The sequence below is a fragment of the Euleptes europaea genome, chromosome 19 (assembly GCF_029931775.1).
Source record: "Euleptes europaea isolate rEulEur1 chromosome 19, rEulEur1.hap1, whole genome shotgun sequence".
NCBI classification, from domain to species: Eukaryota; Metazoa; Chordata; class Lepidosauria; order Squamata; family Sphaerodactylidae; genus Euleptes; species Euleptes europaea.
Window position 1 is genome coordinate 10679831 of NC_079330.1, and position 19645 is coordinate 10699475.

At 47.3% G+C, this 19645-nt stretch overlaps 1 protein-coding gene across 1 annotated transcript in view; it reads left to right on the forward strand.

The window, feature by feature from the left end:
• The window catches only part of VPS13D (vacuolar protein sorting 13 homolog D), a 117486-nt gene extending 99816 nt beyond the window's left edge, over nucleotides 1-17670 (forward strand). The window contains exons 68-70 of the mRNA XM_056864951.1: nucleotides 12089-12220; nucleotides 16650-16890; nucleotides 17529-17670. Coding sequence (XP_056720929.1) covers nucleotides 12089-12220; nucleotides 16650-16890; nucleotides 17529-17660 — 505 coding nt within the window. The 3' untranslated portion in view covers nucleotides 17661-17670. The remainder of the gene's footprint in view (nucleotides 1-12088; nucleotides 12221-16649; nucleotides 16891-17528) is intronic.
• The last annotated feature ends 1975 nt before the right edge of the window (nucleotides 17671-19645 follow it).

A 19645-nucleotide genomic window follows, 5' to 3' on the forward strand; every position in this document is an offset into this window, starting at 1 on the left:
GCCTGTTTCCTTCTCCAAGGCCCTCGCGTTCTCAAAATGCAAATCCAGGCAACCCTCAGGCGGGACATGGAACAAAATGTGCTTTTGCTCGAAATACCTCCTTATGCCTGATCTTCGGTCATTTGTGATTTCGCTTCCTGATCATTTCTTGCCCTTTTCTGTTCAGCGCTGATCTACTGGGGAACACATCCACACTTTTAATGGTGTGTCGGGCAGGGTGGCTCTGCTCATTTGAAGTGTGAAATTTCCATGGCCTCTCTAAAGAACAGTGAATGCAGGGCCCGGAGGGCACCTTAAAATCCTTTTTACGTCCACTCTGGGTAGAGAATTGCAGTCCTTTTATGCCTTGAGCTTCCCCTGTCGCTGGGAGCTACAGCCCCCCCCCAACCCACCCCAAACCGCAAGCGAAAAACAAAACCCGGTGTTGTAAATGTCTTTTCCTTCTGTTGGCTGAACTCTGAATACTCCCTAGCGCTCAAAAGCCCAGAACAATCCATTTCTCATTCTAGTGTGACTTATGTAAGGCTCTTCACCAGAACTTGAGAAATGAAAGAAATCAATTTCTTCCCCTTTGAATAGTTACGAAGGCGCATGAGTCACTTTCTGTGCGCCTCTTGGATGCACATTTCCTAGTCCGGGCAGATTTGCTCGCTGGAACGGGAGCGTTCCCCTCCTGCCATTTTGGCACTGGATCGCCACGATGGGTTTTTGTGGAACGCAATCAAATGGAAATCTTGAACAAATAGAAAGCTGGGGAATAGGAAACGTATTATTTTTCAAAAAAGCGTGGTTTTCTGCACTCCGTTCACAGAGCTGTTTGGATGGGGTGGGAGGGGGGGATGCTGAAACCCAACTTCCTATCTAGTGCTTCAGAGCAGCTATAAAAACGAAAGATCAGAGGGTTGTTCTTTAATTAATGTGAATTCATCCTTTTCGCAAGGCAGTGGGAAAAGACTTGTCCATATGAAGAGGCCGGTTCTCCAAAGGGTATTGGAGAGGCCAACGTGTGGGGGGGGGGGGGGAGCCTGCCCTCTTGAATCACAAAGTGGTATCAAAATGTACTGTTGCTGGGGTGGGGGGGAGTTACTCCCTGCCTTCCCAAAGGAACCTCTCTTTTTGCACAGGAAGGAGAGCCAGTGTGGTGTAGTGGTTAAGATGGGTGGTTTGGAGCGGTGGGGTCCGATCTGGAGAACCGGGTTTGATTCCCCACTCCTCCACATGAGCGGCGGAGGGTAATCTGGCGAACCGGATTGGTTTCCCCACTCCTACACATGAAGCCAGCTGGGGGACCTTGGGCTAGTCACATCTCTCTTAGAGCTCTCTCAGCCACACCTACCTCACAGGGTGTCTGTTGCGGAGAGGTGAAGGGAAGGTGATTGTAAGCCAGTTCGATTCTTCCTTAAGTGGCAGAGAAAGTCAGCATATAAAAACCAACTCTTCTTCCTCTTCTTATTTCTCTCTTCTTTTGCAGTCTAGATAATCATTATCTATTATACATTTCTTTTAACAGGGAGCCTTAAGTCCTGTTGATACTGTTAAATGTGATTCAAATGGTATTACCACTGGAACATTCACTGAATTATACAACGGCAGTGAAAAGCAAGTTGCTTGTTGCTGTGCTGTGGAAGTATTCTCTCTCTCTCTGTCCCCTGGGTTTGCATGTTTGTAGTTGCCTTAAGCCTCCACAAAGGGAATAGATTTAGTAGGACGTCTGTGAAACACATTTGTTCAGAGGTAAATAGAGCCTTCTTTTAAAAAAAAAAATCGGCCCTACTGAGATCTTGAAAAAGATGATAGATGTGGATTGGGTTTCTATTCAATGCTCTCTTTTTTTTGTCCAGGAAGCACATCAGTTATAACAAGGCCACCAAAAGGCAGGCAAAGTTAGTTTCACGCCAGCAGAGAGACACTGGGCGCCTCACAGTTGGCTCTTTCGTTCTCAGACTGATGGCTGCGATATTACTCAAGCGCCACCTTTGTGAGCCTTTTGCGAGGACGGCGATGGCTTGTCTCCAGCTTGACAAAAGGCAGCTGCCTCCGCTAACCTCAGAGTGGGTGGAAAAGGCAGGGAGGGAAAGAGTTTGCATTTCTGTAGATCTTGAATTATACAGGTTTGCAAAGAGAAACTAGTCTGCGGCCTCCCTAATCGGGAAGGTGTGCAGAAGAAGAAGAGCTGGTTTTTATACCCCGATTTTCTCTACCTTTAAGGAGTCTCAAAGTGGCTTACAATCACCTTCCTTTCCTCTCCCCACAACAGACACCTTGTGAGGTAGGTGAGGCTGAGAGAGTTCCCAGGGAACTGCGACTGGCCCAAGGTCACCCAGCAGGCTTCATGTGGAGGAGTGGGTGAACCAACCCAGTTCTCCAGATTAGAATCCACCGCTCCTAACCACTATGCCACGCTGGCTGAAGGTTGACCTCATTGCAAAGTGTTGCGTTCTAACCTTTTTCAGTTATCCTGCCCATCTTTGCATAGTCCTACACTAGGGAATGTGCACATCCAGGCTTTCTGCATGGAAAGAGGCAGGGTCCAGAGTGGAGTTTTCAGTTCCAGGTTGGGAAATTCCTGGAGATTTGAAAGTGGAGCCTGGGAAGAGTGGAATTTGGGGAAGAGAGGGGTCTCAGCAGGCTATATTATTATTATTATTATTATTATTATTATTATTATTATTATTTGTTTAGCTTTATAACCCACTCTCTATCCCAGCGAAGGCTGGGCTCAGAACACCTATCATCCATTAAAACATAATACAGATAATAAATACACAAATATATAAATAATTGGAGAATCACATTTAAAACCAAAGTTCCTGTTATTAACATCAAATTGGCATCTATTTACCAGCACACCGGTCCATGGCGAGCCCGGGGAAGGCCGTCAGGGTCCCACACAGCCCACCCTCCAAAGCATCCATTTTCTCCAGAGGAACTGATCTCTGTCCTCTGGTGATCAGTTGCAACCCTAGTCCAGAGAGCCAGGGTGGTGTAGTGGTTAAGAGCGGTGGTTTGGAGGGGTTCACTCTCTCCTCCACGTGAGCGGCGGACTCAAAGCGTCAATACCTTGCCCTGCCTGTTTAGCTTCTGCCAAAAGCTGTTCCATGTCCGTCTGTTAACAAGAAGTACGATAAAGCAAATCGTCTCCTCCCGTGCCTCTGTGAAAAGGAGGCAAGGACGCTGCCAGCGTGCAAACAGGAAGGTTCCGGCGCGCTCGGGAAGTTTCTTGAAAACATCGAGTCCGAGTTCGGGGACAGAACGGGGACACGAACTTACTCTGAACCGTCCTGTCTTAAGCAGGTAATCAGAGCGTTGTTGTTAGTGTAGCGAGCGATCTGCGTCTGGGTTCGTGCAGAGTTCAGCCAAGAACCCCTCATCACAACAAAACCTGCCCTTAATCCAAAAGTTTTGATGGGGGGGGGGGCAAAAACCTGTGCGCGCGCTCTGCCTGCAACCTGTCAGAGGCGCAATTCCTGTGCCACTGGCACAGAAAACGAGGGGGCGCTGCTTTTCCCGGCGCTGGAAGGAGAACAGCAAAGGCAGGGGCCAGTTTCTCTTTTGTCCTTATTGAGCACAAGGCTCAAGAGCTTGGGTCAGGAAGAGAGTTGGCAACCGAGCAGATGTGCGTCCCAGTGAATGTGAAAGGCAGAGGAAGGGTAGGTGTTTCTTCAATGAAAAAGAAATGGTGTCTCCTTTCTTCGCGCTGAATTTTGCACTCCAGGCAACCTTGCAACGCAGCAGTTGATGATCCCATTGGTTCATCAGACGGGTCTGAACTCATTTCACTTTTCCAGTTTCTCTTCTCATTTTCCCCTTTTATACTTGATCTCCAGTTGACTCTGAGGCATCGGTTTGTACTGCGGAAGCAGGGGTCATCTCAGTACGCGAGATAATTCTACCGTGTTCCTTTGTGTATACCCCTCCCCTTTTCTTCTCCTTTCACCCCATCTCACACTCCCCTTGTGCATTAAGAAATTCTCCCCCCGCCCTCTCCAGCTGAGACAAATAGCCAGACACACCTCTTGCCTTTTCATTTATTTTATTTTCGATTTCGGTCCCCTTTAGCCAGTAAGGCTTCTCTTCTAAAACATTATATCCTGTATGCTACAGCACAGATTTGGTGCATTTCACTGGTGAAAAGTGACAGTGCCAGACACATTCTGCAAAGGTTGAAAATTTAAGGTGCCGGGGAACACACTGGCGATCAGTTATGCTTCCTAAATGCAGCAATCCGAGGAGCTATAGTGCAGTGAGGGAGCTACGCTGTGTATTTAGAAGGTCCCGGGTTCAATCCTTGCCATCTCCTTTGAAAGGACGTCAGGTAGCAGCTGGCAAGAGAGGCTGTTCACTGCCTGAACTCCTGGGCTAGATGGACCCAACAGTACGACTTGGGGTAGGCGACTTCATACACTTGCAAATGGGTCATTTGAGAGCCAGAGCGGACCAGAGAGACCCGGGTTCAAATCCCCCACCCATTCCTGAGGTTCACTAAACGATCCCATGCCACTCTCTCTCTCTCTTCACCTGACCTACTAGAAAGGGTTGCCGCGAGGCTAAAATAGGAGGAGGGGGCGTTATGTGCCACCTTGTGCTCCTTGGAAGCTATCAATATAGCTAATAAACAAAACCACCAGACATTTTTAGTGCATGTCCCCCCCAAAAAAAAAACATTGGGAAAGCATTCACCAGAATTAATCTGGGAGTTTTTCAAGAGTTCAAGGGGGGCTCCCACCCAGTTTTGGTCATCTGCCCTAACAATGGGAGGCCCCTGAAACCCCCTCTCCTTTCAGTGTTATCCAGCGTCCTCTTTAGCCTCCAGGTATTTTGCAGAAGAACGACAGGTTTCTCAGCTCCTGACCCGCAGTCGGCCTTTTGCCACAGGCAAAGGGGAGGAGGGGGGTTGTCATCGGGCCGGCTGCCGAGCTGTGAGCCTCCGTGTGTTGGAGGCCCGGGGCCTGCTGGGATGGGGTTTTACACTTGGGCTGTCCTTTTGCCCTTCCCTTGAACTCTCCTCATTTCAGTCATGAGCAAACAGTCAGTGCCTGAACTAACAACCTTGCAATCCTCCAAAGCACGTCTCGCTTACAGTACCAAACAAAAGGAGGCCCGCGTGGGCCGGGCCCGAGCCAAGGAATGCGGCTTCGGGGTTCTACTCCATAAATTTAACCAGCACGACAAAAAAGAGATAATCTGAACCTTCGGGGATGATCTGAAAAGGGGGGGTTGGGGGGTTGGGGAGGTTTGTGTCCCGTTTGATTGCGGTCTGGCCCAGCGCCAGGCCCCAGGCCTGACCGACAGTTGAACCAGATCGTTAAGGCGTGTAATACCGCTGGAGTCTTGTACAGCAGCCAATGAGTACATATCCAGAGGGCAAAAGTTTAGAAGGAGTTGAGGCTGTCCTATTTAACCCTCTCACACGGCATGTAATGTATCCCGTTTGCCGCTAAGACGCAGTCGCGTCACCGTTTGAGACGTCAAGCCACCGTTCTTTTTTTCCCTTTTTTTTCCAGTTTTATTTTCTCTAATCTGGAGGACCGGGTTCAATTCCCCACTCCTCCACATGAGCGGTGGACGCTAATCTGGTAAACCGGGTTGGTTTCCCTACTCCTACGCGTGAAGCCAGCTGGGTGACCTTGGGCTAGTCACAGCTCTTTAGAGCTCTCTCAGCCTCACCTAGCTCACGCAGTGTCTGTTGTGGGGTGGGGGAGGTAAGGTGATTGTAAGCCGGTTTGATTCTTCCTTAAGTAGTAGAGAAAGTTGGCATATGAAAACCAACTCCCCGCAACAGACACCCTGTGAGGTAGGTGAGGCTGAGAGAGTGTGACTAGCCCAAGGTCACCCAGCTGACTTCATGTGTAGGAGTGGGGAAACTAACCTGGTTCACCAGATTAGCGTCCGCCGCTCATGTGGAGGAGTGGGGAATCGAACCTGATCAACCAGATCAGAGTCCACCGCTCCAAACCACCGCTCTTAACCACTACACCATGCTGGCTCTCCAATGTTCACCTTTTTAAAGAAAACATAATAGAAAGACCTTTCTCAGTTTCGCTTAGGGATGGTTCTCTCTTCCCTTAACACAGCACAGCCAAATTTTCCTCATACAGCAAGCTGATCGTTCTTTAGTCCCCCTCCTCCTAGTCATCCATTTTCCGAGGTTCTCGTAATGAGTGAGCAAGGGATGTCTGTCTTGATTGCTTCCTTTTTTTGAATGTTTTGCAATAATTTAAGAAGAAGAGGGAACTTGTTGTTAGCAGGCCTTAAGACATAGCTTGCCAAGCTGTCTCCTGGGGCTAGTTTGAGCAGATGAATTCCACGAAGTCCTGAACAGCAAAGCTTTTAAAATGAAAAGCAGCTCAAGTAACACAGAGACATGCAGAATTTTTGGCCTCATTTGAGGTTTCGGCTTACTGGTATTCATCAGGTCTAGTTTACTGTGATGGAGATGGTGACGGTTTGCTGGGTGGTTGGGGATAAGCAGGGCTTGGTCTCAGCCCTGCAGAGAGAGAGCCCAGCAGGACAGTGATGAACCGGGCCAAGGAGATCGTAACAGCAACAAGTTTCTAAACAGCATGGGTGAAGATGGGAATTAGATTTGAAGGGTGGGGAGTGTAGCCGTTTCCCTAACATAGCCCAGGATCTCTTAGTGGATGGGTTAAGACAGGGGTGTCAAACATAAGGTCCACGGGCTGGATCTGGCCCCTTGAGAGTTCTTATCTGGCCCGCAAGCCAGCCAAGGAAGCCCCCCACACACACTCTTGATCTGGGCTGGCGAGGCATGGCCTGGCCTGACCAAGTGACATTTGAGTTCAACACCCCTGGGTTAAGGAGTCTTGCAGGTGAGTGACCACAGTTCTGTGTTCTGAAAATGAGCCTGATCCTTTCGACATGTGAAGCTAAAAAAAAGCAGCCGTTCCTCTGTGCAAGTGCGGAGTCCCTTTACCTTGCCAAGTAGAAACTACAGCCAGTCTGAGGAAGGGGGTGTCTGAAATGTGGGACTGTCATGGGCTGCCCAATCTAAAAAAGGTTTTCTGGCAAAAAAAAATTTAAAAAAATATGTGTGTGTGTTCAGTTTGCACACATACAATCTAGAATGGTGATGGATTTTTTTCCCAGTTCTTCTGCGAGACTGCCACTGCTTCTCTTTGGAAACCAACCTTTTCTCCCCAATCTTCCAGCTGAAGGGGTCAATCCATCCATAGGGCATTTGACTAACCACCACAGTCGGTGTACTTTTCCTTTTTAAAATATATAGATAGATAGATAGATAGATAGATAGATATAGATATAAACGGAACAAAAAAAGAAAAACTATAAACCATATCAAAACAACATTTATAATTATATCAAAAGACAAAGAAAAGAAAGAATATACATATAATATTGTAGACTGATATAATAAACAATAAACCGTAAATGATAATAGCAGTTATGAACAGTAAATATTGATATAATAATGAGCATTGAATAGTGATTATCATAATAATCTTAGTGTAAATCATAAGATACCCTATACAATACTTGATAAACCCAATGATGGTGCTAAACAATATTATAAGATGAATTATAATGAAATGGAATAGATTAAAAAAAAACTTGCAGTGGTGATTGCTATTATAAATGTCTAAAAATACTTCCCAGATATTGAAAATTGGTGGCAGCTCTCCAGGGTCTCAGACAGAGGTCTTTCACATCACCTATGACCTGATCCTTTTAACTCGAGATGCTGAGGATTGAACCAAGGACCTTCCACTTGCCAAGCAGACACTGCATTTCTCAATACTGAACTTGCTGTGTGAGAAGAGAGCTGCTCAAGGGTTTCTTTAGGAGTCTTGCTCCCTTATTTTCCAAGAAAGGAGCTGGGACAAGAGAAAGTTGTTGTGCTATAAGCATTTCAGGATGGAAATAGATGGTAACAATTATTGCCAAGCAGTCTGTTCAGCATCTGACAGAGATTTACTGCCATATCCTAGTCAAACTCAACCACAGGAATCCTCTTTGTTTTTCCTGCAGCAGTCTATGCTTCAGATGTAGGGCTCTTCCATTTGGACTCTCACCTGCTCCAAGAATATTCGCCAAGGTACTGTTAGCCATTTAAATGGGCCACATTTTCATTTGACCAGAACTTCAAGGTTTGTAGGGATGTACGAGCCATGCAGTTCAGCCTTGGACATCTTGAACTCACGAAGCTGCCTTATATTGAATCAGACCGTTGGTCCATCCAAGTCAGTATTGCCTACTCAGACCAGCAGCGGCTCTCCAGGGTCTCAAGCGGAGGTCTTTCACATCACCTTCCTGCCTAGTCCCTTTAACTAGAGATTCTGGGGACTGAACCTGAGACCTTCTGCATGCCAAGCAGAGGCTCTACCACTGAGCCACAGCCCCTACCCATCTTGAGGCCCTGGAAGCTGTGCACCAAACGATACTCAGTTCAGGAGAATGTTAGAGGTCTGGACATGTGTCAAGAAATAAGAGGAATGCTTTGTGCTGGGTTCTGTAATGGTGGAAATGGCCCCAAATATTGTGGCTTGTTTTAATACCCAGCGACTGAAACAAGTCAACCCAGGGAAGGGCTTTGAGTCAAAGCATGTTGCTGGGCGCAGAGCTTTCCCTTGTGTCAAACTTGGTCTGAACAGCGGTGCTCTGTCCCGCGCGGCTCCCAACATCGCCGTTCTCGATCTCTTCTTTTATTGCCTCCATTCAGCAGCACTCTTCCCCGCTGCGACGGGTAGACGCGAGGGCATTTCTCCCTTGTGCGGCTTTTATGTGCCCATTAAGAGCAAATCAGCAAACGTGTCGAGTTGAGTTTAATGTGACGCAGATGAGGGGGCGCACCAGGATTCGTTTCTGCTCTGCGGGTTTGGATTTTCTTCAGAGGTGGCTTGTTGTTTAGTAAGCAGAGCATGAGACCGCAGAACAAATTGTAGTTTTACACACACACAAAAAGTGAGTCGTGTGGAATGCCGTTGTCCATCCAGACTAGAGAGACCAATTTGCCGGGAGCTGAGGGCCTGCCCCAATTAAGGCAACTCTTGTTAAGAACAGCAGGACACAATTTAGAAGACAGCTGACCACCCTTTTATCATCACCATGAGATGCCTCGATTTCCTGGCTGAGAGTCGTGGAACTAAGGAGCGACTCAGAAGCGAGACGTTCAGCCTCCTCGGAATAGAGAGGTGCCCTTGGTTGCCTGGCAGCTGCCAAGACCCTTTCAGAAACATTACAAGTTTTTGTTCTTGGGGAGGGGGGTAGCCGAATTAGTCCGTAGCAGAAAAACAGAGGATACTGCCATGGCTCTGAAAGACTAAGAGCGTTGCTGTGGGAGACCAGAGCCGAATGTTTGTGCCCCAAACAAATGTGTTTGTCGTTAAAGTGTCAAAGGAGCCAGCCTAGTGTAGTGGTTAAGAGCGGAGGACTCTGATCTGGAGGGCCGGGTTTGATTCCCCGCTCCTCCACATGAGCAACAGACTCTAATCTGGAGAACCGGGTTGGATTCCTCACTCCTCCACATGAGCAACAGACTCTAATCTGGAGAACCGTGTTGGATTCCTCACTCCTCCACATGAGCAGCAGACTCTAATCTGGTGAACCGGGTTTGTTTCACCACTTCTATACATGAAGCCTGCTGGGAAGGCGATTGTAAGCCGGTTTATGACTCCTTTCGGTAGAGAAAATCGGGGTATAAAAACCAATTCTTCTTCTTATGTATGAATTCCTGTTCATTCATTGTTGTTCCATCTTAATAAGGCTGCCCTTGGCCATTACAATAAAGCATGTTGGTCAAGCCTCTGATGTCTGAAAACAGGTGGCCCAGCAATCCAAGGTTTGATGGTTGGTGCCAAGCTGCCATTTCAAACTATATTTTGATAGCTGGTTTGGTAGCATGTGGTTTGGCTGTGGCATGTGAATTCACAAACTAGCTTGTGGACCGTTGGAGCATTACACTGCCCCTCTCTGCCATACCACCAGAGATGGCACTGGAGGAGGGGGATGGTTCCATTGAACAGAAGGCAAGCAGCAGCCTGCACATTTACCTTTATAACTCCAAAATGAAAGAGGCTGGAGACTGGCTTTACAGAAGGAGAGAGCTGGGAATGAAAGGACTATGGCAATAGAGTATTAGTGTGAAAAACATATTTAGCAATACATGGGAAAGATCTCAGGAAAGATGGGGAGAATGAGGGAGGTGCACAAAACCACCACAATGCTGTGGGGAAGCAGAGGGGGAAGGAACCCACTTCCCAGCAGCATCCAAGCTGGAGCCAGCAACCCATGTGTAAGACCTCTTTCATCCCACGGTGGTTTGTGGTCCGAATGCAGTGACTTTAGTGGAAATGGATATGGGCACGTACGTGGTTTCCCCTACATTTTGGTACTCTACCATGTGCATGCCATGTACCATAAGTCGCTTCCAGCTGATGGTGGCCCCATGAATGAATGACCTGCAAAACACCCTCTTAGGAACAGGTTTGCTCGTGTCTGCCGCAAAACGTTAGGAGGTTTTGCTTGCAATATGCGTGCTTTGACGTGACGGTGGTATTTGTACTGTCAAGTTCAGCCAGCCCCCCCCCCCTTTTCCTTTGGGGCTGGAGGTACCTGGGGCACAGCGATTCCATCGACGGAGGCAAAAATAATGCCCGAGGAGGCGGAGCAAGTCGAAAGAAGGCCGCCAGAGCCCATGCTGCGGGGGGGGGGGGGAGGCGGTGGTTCGAGGGAAGAAACGAGTCCCTGGAGAAAACATCTGCAAAATAGCCAGTCGCTCTTGTGTGCTGCTGCCAAGAAAGGTTTAAGCCAAAAACTCAGCGCAGCGCGAGACAGTGTCCTTTTCTTTGGATCAAACGGACAGCAGCCGCCCTTCAGTCTACGGGAGGAAAGCACAGAGGGGCAGGGGGGCGCAAAGCTAATGGCCAGGAGTGCAGGTTGGCTCTGCCAATCGCGTTTTTATTCCCCCTTCCTCTTCCTCCAGGGGCTCATCTGTGGTTCGTTCTCCTCTGTTTTAAGGTCTGAAGGGAGGTAGAGCGCTACCTGCAGCCTTGTCAGTGGGTTTATGCGGAGGGATTCATTTCGTATATGGGCAGAGGGCCCTTTTCCTCCCTCCTAACCTCTAAATCAAGAGTTTCCGTCTAGACATTAGGAAGAATTTTCTAACAGTCAGAGCGGTTCCTCGGTGGAACAGGCTTCCTCGGGAAGTGGTGGGCTCTTATTGCCTGGAGGTTTTTAAGCAGAGGCTAGATGGCCATCTGTCAGCAATGCTGATTCTATGACCTTGGGTAGATGATGAGAGGGAGGGCATCTTGGTGTAGTGGTTAAGAGCGGTGATATGGAGAACCGGGTTTGATTCCCCACATCTCCACATGAGCGGCGGAGGCTAATCTGGTGAACTGGATTTCTTTCCCCATTCCTCCACACGAAACCAGCTGGGTGACCTTGGGCAAGTTACAGCTCTCTTAGAGGTCTCTCAGCCCCACCTACCTCACAGGGTGTCTGTTGTGGGGAGGGAAAGAAAGGTGATTGTAAGCTGGTTTGAGTCTCCCTTAAGTGGTAGAGAAAGTTGGCATATAAAAACCAACTCTTCTTCATCTTGGCCATCTTCTGGGCATGGAGTAGGAGTCACTGGGTGTCTGTGGGGGGAGGTAGTTGTGAATTTCCTGCATTGTGCAGGGGGTTGGACTAGATGACCCTGGTGGTTCCTATGATTCTATGAATGGACAGAATGCTATCTTATCCCGAGTTAAACCCTTGCTCTGTCAAAGTCAGGATTGTTTTCTTGGGCTGGCAACACCTCTCTAGGATCTCTGATACAGGTCTTTCTCATTACCTGCTACCCAGTGCTTTTAACTGGCAATGCCTGGGTTTGAACCTGGGACCTTCTGCGTGTGAAGCTGGTGCTCCACCATTGAGCCACAGCCCCCACGGACCTCTAAGCTGCAAGAGGAGGAGCCCCCCTACCGAATAATTACTTTTAGGGCTCGGTGATCTCGCCTTCCTCTGAACTGGAGTTACAAGCAACAGCTTTGTTCAGCTCGCGGCCGACCTTTCCTGCGTGCCACTCCGCGAGTTCCCTGTTTCTAAGCCGGCTCTTGTGTGTGATTGGCAGGACGCAGGCCGAGAGAGTGAGAAAGCCGCGCTGCTGCAGGGGGCCGCAGGGACTCCTGCCCCGCTATTCCGAGAGCCAGGCCGAAGGGCAGGAGCAGCTTTTCAAGCTGACGGATAACATTCAGGACGAGTTGTAAGTACCCGTGTGCTCCCTCTTTTAAGGTATTTGGTATATATCATGCCAATCCTAGATGATAGAGACAATGGAAGGAAAAGAACCTACATTTGGCACATTATTATTTTTTTCCCAGAAGCTATCACAGTTGTCTCCTTGTCGGATGACTTTTCCCTTTCTTTTGAAGGCAGCTTGCAAGCGAGACTCAACAGGTCACAGACATCACTGCCACAACTCCCGTTGGTTTTAGACTTTCCCCAGAGATTGCTCCGCTCTTGCTCACCCTGGCCTGTTTATCTCGTCTGTCTTTTTTGTCCGTCCCCCCACCCCGAATCTAAAAACAGGTCCAGTGTTGCATTCCTGTCTCCCTGACTCGTTTTCTAGAACTTAATTTTTCACACCCTACCCTGTAATCCAGGAGCCCTGTGGTGCAGAGTTGTAAGCACCTGTACTGCAATCAAAAGCACTGCTCATCACCTGAGTTCGATCTCGACGGAAGTTGGTTTCATGTAGCCAGGTCAAGGTTGACTCAGCCTCCCATCCTTCTGAGGCCGGTAAAATGAGTACCCAGCTTGCTGGGGGTAAAGTGTAGATGACTGCGGAGGGCAATGACGAACCACTCTGTAAAACATCATCCACCTAATCTCAGAAGGTGGGGGCACCCAAAGCAGAGCCTTGAAAGATGACCCTAGCGGTATGATAGGTTTGTATGGGAGCAGGTGGGCTTTCTCCCATGGCTCAGAGTGGTAAGCTGCAGTACTGCAGTCAAAAGCTCTGCTCACGACCTGAGTTCGATCCCAGCAGAGGTCGGTTTCAGGTAGCTGGCTCAAGGTTCACTCAGCCTTCCATCCTTCGAGGTTGGTAAGATGAGTACCCAGCTTGCTGGGAGGTAAAATGTAGACAACTGGGGAAGGCAATGGCAAACCACCCCTTAAAACATAGTCTGCCTACTGAACATCGTGATGTGACATCATACCATGGGTCAGAAATGACCCAGTGCTTGCACAGGGGACTGACTACCTTTACCTTTTAACCTGTAATCCAGTTAAGGAGTCATCTCCTTCCCTGACTGGTTTCTGCCACTAGATGGGCAGGAAATTAAAGTTAGGCCTCCCCTTTTAATTGGACCATCCACTGGTAGGGTTTCCAACCTCCAGATAGTCAAAGCAATAATTACTTGGGCTGTATTTAGATGTTATTCAAATATGAACAGCCACTATGGCAAAAAAATAAAATAGACTATTGTATGAAGTTTTAAATGTAATATATTGTAACCCAAAAAAACCCAGCTGTGATCATGCTTAACTGAAAGAATACTTATGGAAAATAACATTGAACAAAATCATTGAAGCTGCAACAACAGCCTGCTGAAGCTACATTGACAGCAAACAGCACATCAGCACCTAAAAGAAAGAAAGAAAAAAACAAAGATGAAGAATTATTATTTGCAATAATTAACATTAACTTATTACTTGGAACAACCATACTTACCAACTGAAGAAATTCTCCTAGAAACAGGACCTAAACCGGATGCCTGTCTTGTAGTGGTTGTTTAATTATATAACTGTTTTCTATTTTGGTGTTTCATATACATACTATTGTATATATATTTTTTGTTTACTGGAATCTTTGTGAAGTAACAAGGTTACAAATTTCCTTGTGAGTTAACAAGGTTTTTTTGGGTTACAATATATTACATTTAAAACTTCATACAATAGTCTATTTTATTTTTTGCCATAATGGCTGTTCATATTTGAATAACCTCCAGATAGTAGCTGGAGATCTGCTATTACAACTGATCTCCAGCCTATAGAGATCAGTTCCCCTGGAGAAACATTGCTGCTTTGGCAATTGGACTCTATGGCATTGAAGTCCCTCCCCTCCCCAAACCCCACCCTCCTCAGGCTCCACCCCAAAAACCTCCCACCGGTGGCAAAGAGGGGCCTGGCAACCCTAATCCACTGGTAGGTTTTTTAAAAAAAATTCCTTGTAAGCCAGTGTGACAATGGAAGAAAGAAAGCAGGAGGAGATGGAAAATTTGAACCCGGGTCCTCCCAGATCCTCATCCGGCCCCTCCAACCACTTAGCCTCCCTGTCCCTTCAACTCCTCAATAGCTTGTTTGGCAGATCTTGCACTTTTCAGGCAAAGCTGGCCATGAAACGAGCCCTGGTCCTTGTCGTGGGAAAACATGCTACAAACATGAGGCCTCTTAACTTTTTTTTATCCTGCTATTGTGATTTTTCGAAATGACTGAAAGGCTTAACGATTTGCATATTTCCTCCAGAGTTAAATCCATAAAAGAGGGCTTTTAATACCTTGCCGTACTGTTCTGGTTAAACGTTTCCACATTTTTTCCCCAGCTAGACCCACTGTTTCACTTCTGGAAAATGTTGTTGTGTAATTAAATTACTTCCTGATGGTTGAGGGTTTTGGGGAGGGTGGGGGGGGAGAGAGAACCCATACATTCTTTGGAGATCTTTTTTTGACTCTGCTTTGTTCTGTGCAGACCATGGCTTTGCTTGGGTTGGTTTAATGTCTTTCTTTCTGGCAATTTTTAAAACACGGCAATAAATATAGGGGAAGGGTGGGGTTGGAGCCAGACACAGCAAAAACTCTCTTCAGGGTTCACCAGAAGGTTTGGCAGCCCATCCCGGAGGGGAAGAGACATGTCAACAAGGGGGAAACGAACAATGATGTGTGACTCAGAATAAAACGCAGAGCTCTAGCTGGGGATTTTCCAGCAAGCAAGTTTGCAAAAAAGGGCTCTTATGCGTAGAGCGCAACCTCCTCATATATTGTACATAAGAACATAAGAAAGGACATGCTGGATCAGACCAAGACCCATCAAGTCCACCAGTCTGTTCTCACAGTGGCCAACCGGATGCCTCTAGGAAGCCCCCCAAAAAAGACAACTGCAGTAGCGTTGTCCCTCCTGTGTTCCAAAGTACCTAATTTAATAGGCATGCGCCTCTGATCCTGGAGAGAACAGGTATGCATCATGACTAGTATCCATTTTTACTAGTAGCCATGAATAGCCCTCTCCTCTATGAATATATCCACTCCCCTCTTAAAGCCTTCCAAGTTGGCAGCCATCACTACATCCTGAGGCAAGGAGTTCCACAGTTTAACTATGCTTGATGTGAAGAAATGCTTCCTTTTATCTGTTTTTAATCTCTTACCCTGTACGCCTGGCCTGGAGGCCGAATTGATCAACCTTTCTTTTTTATACCCATTCATCTAGCTGCAGCAGGAAAGCGGCTCTCTTTTCCCCTGCTCTTAAAACACAAGAGTGCTCCAGGTTGCGATCTCGGGATGCCCCAAAGCCGCCCGGGCAGACTGATCAGTCTGTAGAATCCTCTCTGAATTGTGAGGCATAATTCAGCCGCCACACCAAGCCTCCTCTCTTTCTGCCAGAACAACTAGGTGTTGGAGCGGTTTTATGTCATTGCAAACGAAAGTTTATTCTTGGGGTTTTGGCGGGGGGGGGGGGGGGGGATTGTGTGCGAACTGTGGAATTTCCTCCCTTGCATGCCTGATGGCCCCTGTCTCCAAACCAAAAGGAAATTGTCTCTCCCTTCCAAAGGCAGAACAACAACATTGTGGTCTATCCCTTTTATTGTTTGCCAGGGGCTATTTTCTTTCTTTAAAAAAAAAAAAGATACTAGACTTTTTGGGATTTTAGCACCTTTTTGCAAATGGTTTGTGGCTCCTAAGAAAATCGGGCCGCATAGTGGAGGTTTTTTGTCCACAGGCTAGCTTACTCGGAGGTGACCTGCAACTCTTTCCATACCATGCATAATTTTATACACCTCTATCCTCTCTCCCCTTAACCACCTACTTTCTGAGCTGAACAGCCCTAAGTGTTGGTTCTTCAGCAACCTTCATGTCCCTCTAAGATGAACAAACTCCATCGACTTTGTTTCGAAAGGCCAAAGATGGGCTCCAAAGAAGCAATTTTGAGTAATCCCTGGTCTCCTGTGGTGACCTACCCATGCTAGTGGCAAATCCTGGCTTCCCTTTCTTTTCAATGGCCGGTTTTTTTTTTTGTTTGTTTGTTTTTTTGTGGGGAGGGGCTGTGGCTCAGTGGCAGAGCCTCTGCTTGGCATGCAGAAGGTCCCAGGTTCAATCTCCGGCATCTCCAATTAAAGGGACTAGGCAGGTAGGTGATGTGAAAGACCTCAGCCTGAGACCCTGGGGAGGTGCTGCTGGCCTGAGTAGACAATACTGACTTTGATGGACCAAGGGTCTGATTCAGTATAAGGCAGCTTCATGTGTGTTCTTGTGCTCCTTTTTACTTGACAAAATGCATCCAGCAACTGACCTGGACATTTTCTAGCACCCAAATGGAGGGGTTTAGAATAAGAATCTGCATACAAGCACAAGGGTTTGAATTTGCATCCTGGTTTTTTTTTGTGTGTTTTTTTTTTAATCATTTGCTTATTGCAGCTTCATCGCGGTGGAGAACATCGACAGCTACTGCGTGATCATTTCCTCCAAAGCTGTTTATTTCCTCAAGAGCGGGGATTACGTGGACCGAGAAGCCATTTTCCTGGAAGTCAAGTATGGCGACCTCTACCATTGCCTTATCTCGAAGGACCACGGGAAGGTCTACGTCCAGTTGACCAAGAGAGCGGTCAATTCAAGTAGTGGTGTGTCCATGCCTGGTTTGTCCCATCAGAAGCCCATGGTGAGGAGACAGACAGCACTGTTGCCTTCGATCGGATATTCTGTAGATGTAGGCTGGAGGGGAGGAGCCCCGTGGCGCAGAGGGGTAGGCTGCAGTACTGTAGTCCAATCTCTGCTCATGACCTGAGTTCGATCCCAACGGATGTCGGTTTCAGGTAGCCGGCTCAAGGTTGACTCAGCCTTCCATCCTTCCGAGGTCACTAAAATGAGTACCCAGCTTGCTGGGGGTAAAGGGAAGATGACTGGGGAAGGCACTGGCAAACCACCCCGTAAATAAAGTCTGCCTTGTAAACGTCAGGATGTGATGTCACCCCATGGGTCAGGAATGACCCGGTGCTTGCACAGGGGACCTTTAGGCTGGAGGGGAAAGGATTTTGGCTGGGGGATATTTTCCCCTTAATTTCCCAGAATTCAGTGCTGCTGTGGGAGGTGGGGGTGCCCCCAAGCTGGGGTAGAATTTTACCTATTTTGCTAGTAATTTTTGAAAACATAAGGTTTTAGGCTGTTAGATATGTAGCACAGAACCTTGATATTTTCTGGCCTATGTCTGCAACAAATTTATTATTATTATTACTCCTAGTAGGGCAGTCTGAGCGTGCGCCGATGATTATTTGAGAGCTGCTCTTTATTTCCCTGCAGGTCCATGTGAAGTCTGAGGCCCTCGCGGTGAAGCTGTCTCAAGAAATCAACTATGCAAAGAGCCTTTTCTACGAACAGCAGCTCATGCTAAGATCTATCGAGCATCACGAACAACTGGAGTTGGACTCGTGACCCCCGCGGAATCCCCCAAGGTGGCGGGGGGGGGGGACGTTTCCCCCTCTGCTCAGTAGAAGGCCACAAGAGGGGCCGGTTGTTAGAAAGTGTGTTCTGTGAGGCTTGAGAGCCAAGCCTGTGGAAACAAAAGCCCTCTGCAACAAGGGGGCACTGCAAATTGAGAGTGAAGGCACGTTTGAAAAATGTTTAGCTATAGGGAAAAGCCCTGTATTTTCTTACCGTTTGTGTGTGTATAAATACTTATACATGTACATATATATATATGTGTGTGTGTACAACTGTGTTTAGTGTAAATAAGAGAGTTACACAGCAGGTTGCTAGGGTGTATAAGGGTCTATTTCGTGTAAAGAAATTAAAGGAAAGGTTTTATTGAGTCTCTTATTGCACTGATTTGCGAGCCTTTCAAACAGCACATTTTCCAAAGAGATGAGAAAGGACTGTAAATGGAGGACAGCCGAAATGCCTTAGAGGATCAGTATGGTTACAGGCATTTGCAGGTGATGTGCAAAGGTAAAAATGGGCAGGGCCTATTGTTTTTTCAATGTTCACTACTTTAGTGCCCTGCTAAAGACTGGCTCTTTCTTGTCTTCCCGTTTTCCCGATGGATTTTTTTTTTTTACTGCCTTTTGCTCAAATGTATTGGAAGCGCACAGATAGGGTCTCCCTCCAAATAGTGAAACGGACAATAGTCTTCACTTCACGAAAGCATTCTGACGCTGGTGAAGCCAGCACGGACCAGGAAGCGGGAATCCGATGGAAAAACTCCCCTCCCCTGCTAAGTAATTTTGTGAGATTATGAAAGAGAAAAAAAAAAGTCAACAGTATCACTTTGAATTTTAAACAGGGATACTTTTTGTAGGAAAGATGCAATATAAATCCCTTTTTTTAAAAAAAAAAAAGTGGAGTTGTGGAAGTATTGGGCCTTTAAGCAGAAAACAAGCTCAGCTCTCAGACCAGGAGAGAAGACTGGATCTAAGAAAAGCGACAACTGCCCTTGGGAAATGAACCCAGACTTTATTACAGACCTGTTTGTTGAAATCACAGAATTTAATTAACGGTACTGCCGCTTCTCTGACTTCATGTTCTTTTGATGACGACGTTGTAGGAAGGGACTAGGCATTTCTACACGTGCTCACTTGCTGCTGCTTCCCTCCCTCCCCACGCTACAATCCCAGGGAAGTCACACCGCTGGTCTGTTTCAAGTAGGTGTCACTATTGTGGCTTAAGGCATACCTGAACAGGTTGCAACGGGATGTTGTTTTGCAACTCATCCCATGCAGAACGCGGCATTTCAGCCACCCTTTCAGCCCTCAAAAGTGTGCCCTGCATAAGCAGGAACATCCATCTGCCTCAACAGGCGTAACCTCTGGGTTAATCGATCGCAACGGAGATGCTTGTCTGGTTCCTCTGAGAAGACAGGTCTGCTTCTGGTGCGGTGGGAGGGGAATGTAGCACAGAAGCATGTCGGGTTTGTTTGTGCGACACAACTCTTCCAACGTGAGGCTTCTGCGCCTTCCCTCTTAAATATCACGAGGGCTGTTCTACCCAAGGGGCGTTTTCGTGCATACAGCTGCATCGTCTCACCGTAACGGTGCGGAGTTGAGCACATGAGATGCGCGAATGCCTCTCCCCTCCATGAGGGTTTCGGATTGACCAGTGCTCGAATTATGCAGATGATTCTGGACTCAGCCATTTCCCCCGTACACATCTTTGTATGTTTTCTCTGTGTTATGGGGTTTTTTTGGCAGTCCTACTCAAGTGCTTTAGCTGAATCGCTCAGCCCCGTTGCACTTTGTTGCTGCTTGCTGAGGACATTGTCTGGGTCCCAAAATTTATAAGTTTGATCCATGTGAGGGTGCAAAGGAAAATATGATGTTAATAAAGAAAATCCAGAATGTATGAATCAGCAAAAGAAATGTCTTTTATGTCTTCCTTTTTTATTTGTATTTATTTATGTTATTTATAGTCTGCCCTTTTTCTCT